Source organism: Aegilops tauschii, chromosome 5, assembly GCF_002575655.3.
Source record: "Aegilops tauschii subsp. strangulata cultivar AL8/78 chromosome 5, Aet v6.0, whole genome shotgun sequence".
Lineage (NCBI taxonomy): Eukaryota > Viridiplantae > Streptophyta > Magnoliopsida > Poales > Poaceae > Aegilops > Aegilops tauschii.
In genome coordinates, this window is record NC_053039.3 from 375463027 (window position 1) to 375472894 (window position 9868).

The 9868-nt window shown below is 52.0% G+C and overlaps 1 protein-coding gene across 1 annotated transcript; it reads right to left on the bottom strand.

Moving 5' to 3' along the window:
- Window positions 1-1718: 1718 nt before the first annotated feature.
- LOC109733229 (peroxidase 17) lies at window positions 1719-5018 on the bottom strand. Its single transcript, XM_020292424.4, has 3 exons — window positions 4505-5018; window positions 4189-4380; window positions 1719-2547 (listed from the first exon to the last, which is right to left on the bottom strand). Exons 1-3 carry the CDS (start codon window positions 4721-4723, stop codon window positions 1927-1929), a joined length of 1032 nt encoding a protein of 343 aa, XP_020148013.1. The 5' UTR covers window positions 4724-5018; the 3' UTR covers window positions 1719-1926.
- Window positions 5019-9868: the final 4850 nt, after the last annotated feature.

Here is a 9868-nt window from a genome sequence, read left to right on the forward strand (position 1 = left end):
ACCCGGTCCCTAAGTGACAAGCATTAAGCATGACAAAGTCATAACAACAACAATCTCAGAACATAGTGGATACTAGGGATCAAGCCCTAACAAAACTAACTCAATTACATGATGAATCTCATCCAACTCCTCATCGACCAGCGAGCCTACGAAGGAATTACTGACCCCCGATGGGGAGCATCATGGAATTGGTGATGAAGGAGGGTTGGTGATGACGAAGATCCTCCTCTTCGGAGCCTCGAACAGACTCCAGATCTGGCCTCCCGGTGAAGAACAGGAGGTGACGGCGGCTCCGTATCATGGAACGCGATGAAGCTTCCTCCTTATTTTTTTCTCCAACAATAGGATTTTATTGCGTCGGAATTAGGGTCTGTGGGGTCACGAGGTGGGCACAACCCACCAGGACGCGTAGAGGGGGGGGCGCCCTGGTGTCTTGTGCCCAGCCAGTGGCCCCACTCCGGTGGTTCTTGGCTCCAATATTTTTCTTTTATTGTAAATTAATTCTCCAAAAAAATTCGTTCCATTCCAAGAACTTTTATTTCTGCACAAAAACAACACCATGGTAGTTCTGCTGAAAACAGCATCAGTCCGGGTTAGTTTCATTCAAATCATGCAAATTATAGCCAAAACAATAGCAAAAGCGTTAGGAAAAGTAGATACGACGAAGACGTATCATATATCTACTCCATCCGTCCGGAATTACTTGTCGGAAAAATGGGTATATCTAGAACTAGAATACATAGAAGTCCATTTCTTCGACAAGTAATGCCGGATTGCACGCATGTGGAGCTTAAATGGGCTGCCGATATCGGGACCCATTTTGCAAGCACTATTTTTTAAGATATTTGTAAAATCTAAGGAATTGAAGTTTTGTTCAAATATTTGTGTGTTAAAAATATGACACACACACACACACACACACGATGATTAGTAAATAAAAACATTTAAATACAAACATGTATATTATATAGAAGTTATTTAGTAAAGCATAAGTAATAAAAAAATTAAAGATATTAGTAAAATGTAAGTAATAAAATTATGTGCAAATATTTGTGTGTTAGAAATATATACATACAAACAATCATTAGTAAATAAAAGCATTTAAGTATAAACCTGTGTATTATATAAAAATATTTAGTTAATACGGACATTGAAATGTTTATTAAATAAATATGTTTGATGAATCCAAAAGGTACACTTGTGACTTATATTGAAATTGTACGGAATGAGGAAAACAAATATTTACTAAATTTTTATGAATATTTACTTGTGTATAATTTTTATTCATGACTTATTCTAACTTTTTGTGTTAATTTTCTCATCTATGAGTAGTACAGTGATTGACTTTTTTTCCAATTAAAAAATATGAGGGGTTTTGTGCAAAAATATGTCACGATGTTTGGCTTTTTTCACAAATAAAAATAAGAGGGTCTTTTGTGCAAAAAAGCATCGGCCAAGCACCATCATTCAGTGACAGGTGGGGCCATACACGCGGATACGTCCACATACATGTTTGTGACTGTATCTGCACGCTTAAGTAGAATTTCAGTTACTGCAATTTCATATTCTCAAAGTTGTAGAACCAAACTGAAACATTGGGCGCTAGTTCTATAACTCTCAATGATATTGACTCTTAAAATCATTATTTGTTTTTGTAACCATCTCTCTAAGCATCTTGCACTATCGCTAGCTAATATTTGGAGAATCAACAAAGAAGCAAACCTTAATGCAGCCCATGGCAATCAAAGTACCAGAGGCATCGATTTCTCTATTATTCCTCAACAATTAGCAATAAGCAGAGCCAGACCTGAAACCATTCTTGGGTAGGCACAGAACTGCGACACGACCAAACCTATGTCAAGCATATGGATCGCTCCCACACCAGAGCTCCCGTGAGACACCTACAGGCCTACCGTAGAACCAGGTTCAGAAGTCCACCACCCGGAACGGCGCGACCTGCTTCTCCAGCGGCGGCCGCCCGCCGTTGGCGACGCGGCAGTTGCGCCGGATCTCCCCCTTCCTGGGGTTCTGGAGCTCGCCCAGCTTGACCATCCCCTCGATGAAGGCCCTGAAGAAGGCGTCCTGGTTCTGGCTGAACTGCGTCACCACCCGCCGGGTCCCCTCGTTGTCGGAGAAGAGCGTCTGGTCGGAGTTCAGGAAGCCGCGGAGGTGGACCAGGTCCTTGAAGTACTGGTTGTCGAAGACGACCGGGGTGGCGTCCAGGCCGCCGGTGACGTTCTGGTCGCCGGTGAGGGGGCAGAGCGCGTCGAGCGCCTGGCGGTAGGCCGGGTCCATGTGGGGGTCGGGGCGGCCGGAGCCCGACTGGTTGTAGAGGCGGAAGACGATGGAGAAGCAGCGGGCCTCGCCGACGGAGTGCGAGCCGGATAGCGCGACGAGGTCGGTGACGGTGAGCTTGTAGCCGGCGAAGAGGCGGATGAGCGCGCTCGCGTTGGCGCGCGGGCTCGGCATGATGTTGTCCGAGTCCTCCTGGCTCGCCGTCAGACTGTCCTCCCGCCCGAGCCTCACGTCCCAGTTGGGTCCACCAGTCTGCGAGAAGAGGAAATAAACAATTCAGAGTCAAACCATGTCAAAATATTGACTCTATTGTTTTTTTTGAAGTTCTATTGTTGTTGTTGATGTTGTATTGTGGAGTAATTATATCAATCAAAACCTGCCAAGTTAACCTGCTAACTCCTGCATTTTTCACTTTCTGAAACAAGTTTAATTGGTGCTAAAATATAATGAAATCAAGACCAAATAGTGCTTACTGTACTTGATGAATCGACCCCTCTATCAGCTCTATGCTACTCCTACCGAGAACGTAGCAACCGACAAAATGGAAACAGAGCTAAAATACGCTGAAAACAAATATTAGGTCCATGGCCTGAACCAATCAAACACCCGGATGAATCTCAGTGAGAAGACGAACGCGTGGCTGGCACAGCGACACGACACGCGCGCAAAACAACGAAGGAGCAGGCGAAGTACTAAAACGATCTCCATTGCAGCAGCGGCAGCATTATCGTCTGATTCTGATCCGACAGAACGTGTGTGAGAGACAGAGGAGGCAAAGGATCTCGCGTGGACCAGCCACGCACGAGGCCCAGCCCCATGCTATCCTACTCTTGTCCCTCGTCGTTCTTGGCGCAGGGACCTGTTTGACAGCACCGGACGGGGTACGCCTGTCGGCACAGAGACGTCCAGGGTTACTATACCTGTAGCTGGGGCCGTCGGCCCTTCCGCAGGCGAGGCCACCTCGCCTGGCCGTTTCCGGCCTCGTTAAATGCGCCTGCCTAGGAGTCGTGCAACGTTGTCTAGGCACGGCAGGATGGACGCGGGGGGTGACGCTGACGCCATTCTAGCCCGATTCTAGTTCAGTGTGGTGGTTTGGTTACGGGGAGCAAGGGTAGGCGCGCCCATGCGCCCGTCCCTGTCAAAGCATCGCGCATCCGGTTTTCTTTGGAAACATTTACGACTCACAATTTCAGAAAACATTAAGAAGGGGACATTAACATGCTGCCTACGAACATTTCTGGCAAAAACTAATTCTGCGTTTCTTGGTTGCTATTTTAACACTACTACTCCAACTTCCCAAATACTGCAAGTTGTTACCGAATAAAAGTCAGTGCGAAGATAAGCGATTCTCGATCGCTCGTTGTGCCGTCAACAGTGTAGGAGCTTCGAACGAAGTGGATGTGCAGGATTTTTTTTTAAAGGCAAGGAGAAGACGGTGCGTGCGAGAGACGCTGACCACAGGTAGGCGGCTTGCGACGACGATGACTAGTGTTGCCAGCCAAGCACCAAACAGAATTGCCAAAAATTAATGGCACAGCACTGATACGCACTGCACTGAAGTACTCCTATACTAGTGGACAAAAAGGAAATTAATTAAGGCAATTTTGACCCCAGGTTTCGCTCAGTTTCTCCCCCCTTCTCCATTTTGAAAGACCGGGCCTCTGGAGTCTGGATTCTGGAACCGAAACCACCGGCAGGTCGGCCGGGGATGCAATTAATTGCACAGGAAACGCCAGCAATGGAATGGAACAATGGAACCCCGCATCGGCCTCGTCCCCGTCTCGTCTCGTGAACGACGAAAAGCAAGGGAGAATCTGCGCCGCGGCTGCGGGGCACGGCACGGCACGGATTACGCGAGCAGCCCGGGGCGGGGGAAGAAGGAGGCGTACGTACCAGCACGACGGCGTCGCGGGCGGCCATGATGATGATGTCGGCGCAGGAGACGATGCCGGGGCACTGCTCCTCGAGGGCGCTCTTGACCTCGTCCACGACCTCGAAGGAGCGGAGGGAGTTGATGTTGGAGAGCGCCTCCTTCTCCCCCGCCATCGTCGGCGTCGCGTCCATCAGCACCGACCCGTCGCATCCCTGGCACAATCACAGCCGAAACCGATCAGAGACGAGCTCAGACCACCACGCGGCGGCAGCAAGCAGAGCGCGCGGCGCGACGGGGATCGATCGCGCATGTTTGAAGAGAGCAGAGGCGACTCACGTTGACGAAGCAGTCGTGGAACTGAAGACGCATGACGGAGGCGACGCTGCGGGCCTCGCGCGCGAGCGCGCGGGCCATGACGCGGCGCACGATCTCCTCCGCGCGGGGGCACGTCTGCGCGTAGTACCCGACCTTGAGGTCCCTCACGGCCGCGTCGGCACGCGCGAACGCGAGGCACAAGGCGAGGGCGAGGAGCAGGCCGACGCGGGGCGGCGCCATGGCGACGGGCTCGGAAGGGGGCGAGGGAGGGAGAGAGGGCGGGGCGTTCGATCTGGCTACCGGATTCTGCTCTGCTCCTGCGTGGCAGCGTACTAGTTGCAGGGGAGGAGACGGACAACTCGCGAGGACCCCGGCCGGCCGTTATATAGAAAGCGGAGGCGGCCAGACGGGCCGCTCGGTGCAGTGCAGCGGGGAGGGAGGTGGCTGTGGCTCAACGAGTTACGGGTAGGTGAGGTGCGGCGCGGCGGTAGCGGGTCGGGCGGGCGGGCGTCTCGTGGGCTGGCTCTGAGTCGTCAAAAATATCCGGCGGGGCGGGATTGGGGCTCGGTGATAGGATGGCACGGGACGGCCGGCTGTTTGTTGGCTTGGCTGTGGGGGAAAGGGGAGCATTGACCAAGACTTTTCGTTGCGCGCTGTGGTTTGGTGCCACGTGTCGGGACTGGAATGAACTTTCTTCTCGTAGAGTCATGCGATGTTTATCCTCGTGTTTTTGCGGCAGATCACTCATCGGGAACACCGGTGCATCCACTCACGTTGCAGGAGGAAGTCAAGGAGGAAGAAAACTTAGCGCACACACTGAAAAACGACGTGGACGAACCATCCCGAATAAGGGCAGATTTTCCGGTCCCCCAGTCAAGCAGCGTTTACTTGGACACAATGGCATACTATTTTGACTAGTACTAGTACAACATTCTGGGTGAGTCCATTAGGCCAACTCCAGCGCACGACCCTAAATGGATATTCGTTTTATCCGAATTCTGTCCGTTTGAGATGGGCAATGGGAGGGTTTTTTCTGGGATGCGGTGGCCGTGCGTCTAACATGCAGACGCATCCTTTGGCCGCATCCTGCCCACCATAGCCAATATGCACATATATTCATATTTATCAATGTTTTAACACAAGTTTGCACGTCCGAATATTAATTCACTCAAATAAAAATAGTTTTACAACTCAATTAAAATTGTCTCAAATAAAATAATTTTACAACCAAATTGAAATTGTCTTGAATAAACATAACCAATACATCTATTGGTTGCCAATGTGATTTCACATGTGCTCAACCAAGTCATTTTGAAGCTCCAAATGAGTGTGCCAATCACGCATTTCACGATGGAATTGGGTAAACTGTTCAAACGTGGCCGGTTCTTGATGTAGGGGCCCAACATTTTCACCTTGAGAATCAAATCCTTGGTCGAAGATGATGTTATCACGCTCATCCTCGACGATCATGTTGTGCATGATCACACAAGCAGTTATCACCTTCCAAAGCTTCCCTTCATCCCATGTCAGTGCAGGGTTTCGAACGATACCCCATCGGGATTGAAACACACCAAAAGCACGCTCCACATCCTTTCTAGCACTTTCTTGCATTTGGGCAAATCTCTGTCTCTTCTCACCTTGGGGGTTCGAGATTGTCTTCACAAAAGTTGACCACTGAGGATATATACCATTAGCTAGGTAGTATCCCTTGTTATAGTGGTGGCCATTGATCTCAAAGAGGATAGGTGGGAGCGGCCTTCTACAAGCCTTGCGGAGACTGGAGAACGTTGTAGCACGTTGATATCATTGTGAGAACCTGCCATGCCGAAGAAAGAATGCCATATCCAATGATCTTGCGAAGCCACCGCTTCTAATATGACAGTGCACGCTTTCACATGCCCCTTGTACTGGCCCTGCCAAGCAAATGGACAGTTCTTCCACTCCCAGTGCATACAATCTATGCTGCCAAGCATGCCTGGAAAGCCTCTATCGGCGTTGATCGCCAACAGCCTTTCTGTATCAGCGGCATTTGGTTGCCTCAAGTACTCAGGGCCATACAGTGCCACCACGGCCTTGCAGAAGTTGTACATTCATAGCAGACATGTGGACTCACTCAAGCGCACGTACTCATCCACAAGATCGCCTGTAATTCCATATGCAAGCATGCGGATGGCCGCGGTGCATTTCTGATGAAATGAGAATCCAAGCTTGCCAAGGGCATTCATTTCGCACTCGAAGAATGGGTCATGACCAACCACTCCCTCTCGGATACGATTGAACACATGCCTTGCCATACGAAAATGGCGACGGAATTTCTCCTGTTTGAAGAGCGCGGTATTCTCAAAGTAATCGGCATAGAGCATGGCGTGGCCTCTCTCTCTGTCGCGGTTCAGGTTGGGAGCACGACCAGGGAATGACCCCCTATATCGAGACCGCTGCCTTTCAATGTGGTCGTGAACGACCAGTGCAGCCACCACAAGATCTTCGTCATCCGAGGCGAATCATCCGATGAATAAATGAAGTGGTTGAAGAAAAAATCATCTCCACTGTCCATTCCTTTGTGGGAAAAGTGTCAAACACCTTGCGGTCGTGCTGGCAAAGAGGCCGCAAAGATCACCTCGATGCAGCAGGGGTGTTTGGCGGCTGGCTATAGGTCGCTCTGGAGCACCCGACGGAAGCTACCGTGGTCGATAGGCGTCGCCGGCGGTCGTATCCCCTCTGGCACCGGATATGACGGCGACGGCCAAAACTCCTCCAAACGACGGCCAAAGCTCCTACGAAAGCGCAGGCGTGGTGGTGGCCATGGCGAGACGTGGTTTGGTATGGACGGCCGGGGGTGAGCAGTGAGGAGGCGACCAGAAAATAATGGTGGCGCCGGCGGTGGGGTGGGGCGGGGAGGGCGGGTGGAGGCGTTGGAGGTGAATGAAGAGCTATTGTCCCTGACAGGCGGGCCACGGGGAGGACAAGGGCGTGCGTCCCGCCCGTCCGTGCGATGTCCGTTTCAGACGCATGTTTGGCCCGGGAATGGGTCGAAAACGGACGAAAACTGGACATTTGTCCGTTTGAGGCCGCGTGTTGGGCCGCGCTATTCGTCCGTTCTACCCCAAACGGACTAGGACGGACGGGATGGGGTCGTGCGCTGGAGTTGGCCTTAGAGCATCTAAAGTTGGACTTGGCAAATCCGACCCCTCAAACGTCGTGTCCGGACACGTCCGCGGACAGTGACCGGTCACACTTTAAAAAATGCATTTCACATCCGGATACCTTAAAGTAGAAAACTCAAATCCATATTATTACATGCAACACAACGATCTTTGAAGGGAGCTTCATCCGATTCTGCTTCACTCGTCCGGCTCCGCCGTGGCCATGTCTGGCGGCCGACTGCGCTCGTCTGGTCGCCGACAAGGTAGAGTAGGGCATGGGACATGAGCTGGCTCACGAGACTCAAGGCGTCGCCGTCTCCCATGCTCTACTCTTTCCTGTCGGAGCCCGGAACCCGTTGGGTCCCGGTGGACGTCAGATCGATGATGGATCCGTCCTGGCACGAGCCGGCAACATTCCCCATGACGCGGTTGCGGCGCCCGGACTGGTGCACCATACGGGGCGCCGAAGAATGCGACTCCACCTCGCCGATGTCCACCGGTGAGTGCTGCCACCGCGTCCCGTGCCCGATGCCGCGCATGGCGGGCACGCCGCGCCATGTTTGTGTCGGACGACGCCCACGGTGCGTCCATGGCCTTGGGTGGCAGAGAGTAGTGGAGCCGCCCGCCCTAGCGCTGGATCCATGCGCCATTTGGGCAGACGCAATGGATTCCCGACGAAATGAGTCCGAACACTGTCGTGCACGGGCCTCCTCCCGGGCGTAGCGGAGCGCAAGCCGGACGACCATCTCCTCTTTGGGTTCGCGTGGGATGAACTCGGGGTAGACGGATCTGGAGGTGAAGGACTCGAATCCACTGCCCGCCATGTCGGAGACTGCTGGACGGCGCCGGGGCCGAGTTTGGGTGGCAGAGAGGAGTGGAGGGGGCTGGAGTGAAGCGGCTAGGGTTTGGTCCGGCGAGCGGATGGGGAGGAATATATGTGTGGTCGGGTGGATCGGCGTGGGCCGGGTCCGACGTGGTGGGCGTGCCCGAGCGTGTCCGGGCTCCCCATATCCGCCCCATATTTGAGCTGGATATGAGGGGTGCCGGTCAACCCGGGCATTTGAGGCCCGTTTGATGCGCCCGTCTCAGTCAAAATTTTACGACCGGATAGTCACCGGGCGGCCTGCCCGGGCGCATGAGACGGGTTTTGACGCGCCCGGCTGTAGATGCTCTTATTTGCCTTTCTCTTTCAGATTACCTTTTGCGGGTTTTTTTGTTTGCAGGTGCCTTTTCTCAATATCACTCTAAATATAAATTGGATGAGTGAAAAAAATGACTCACAATCTCAACCGTGAGTAACCATCGATTCTGTTTTCAGTTCAAGGAGTTGTCGTGAAACAATATGGCACCTACGCTATGCGCAATCAAAGGATGGACCCCACTTTATGAGGTCAATTTTCGATCGTGGGAGCACGACAAGTCGACCACACGTCATAAACAGTTCACTAACTCATTGGTTCAGGTTGATCGTTCTGGTTTGGTGTTGTCTGAAGCATTACTTGAAGTACCAGCAGTTGATCTATGGATCATGTCATCGCTGAATAAGAATGAGACCATCATTATCGGTTATTGGACCTGTGATGGATTCGAAGGCAAATCCTATATACCTAAATAGTTCATCTTCACTACCTCAATTATATTAACATGTCATATGCCACCGAGTGAATTGCAAAAAACCACCACATTTCAAGTTCATATCCCAATTTGCTACCACATTTCTTGGGCGTCCCAAAAATCTCCCAGTTTCCTTGTTAATTTTCTCAATAAACACTAATGACCGGTTTGGGATGATTTAATCCAATTTCGGACAGCCCGGACCCACTCTAAATGCTGACATGGCACAAAATTGTCAACTATGTTTGTTGACTTTTAGTTTTGATGGACGGCCCATCCGTCAGCCATCTAGTTTTCCAGTCGGCCCACTAAGCCAGCAGCTCAACTACCTCTTAACCCTAGCCCTGACCGGATCGAACAACCACCAGGGAGACCGCCGCACGCGCGCTCGACGGCGGCGCGCCGTCGCGAACCCTCCTCCTGCCAGCCTCCGGCGACGCCATCGGTGAGTGCCGCCCCCCGAACATCTGCACCTCCTCCTGCTTGTTTCGAGCCTCGGCGCGTCGGCGGCCCGTGGCTCTCCTCCGACCATCTATCATCTTCCTTCGGCCTCTTTTCTGCCCAGCTCTGCCTGGCCATGCTCATCTATACCCGCATGCCCGCGGCGCTCACAGTGGCGGCCATGTCG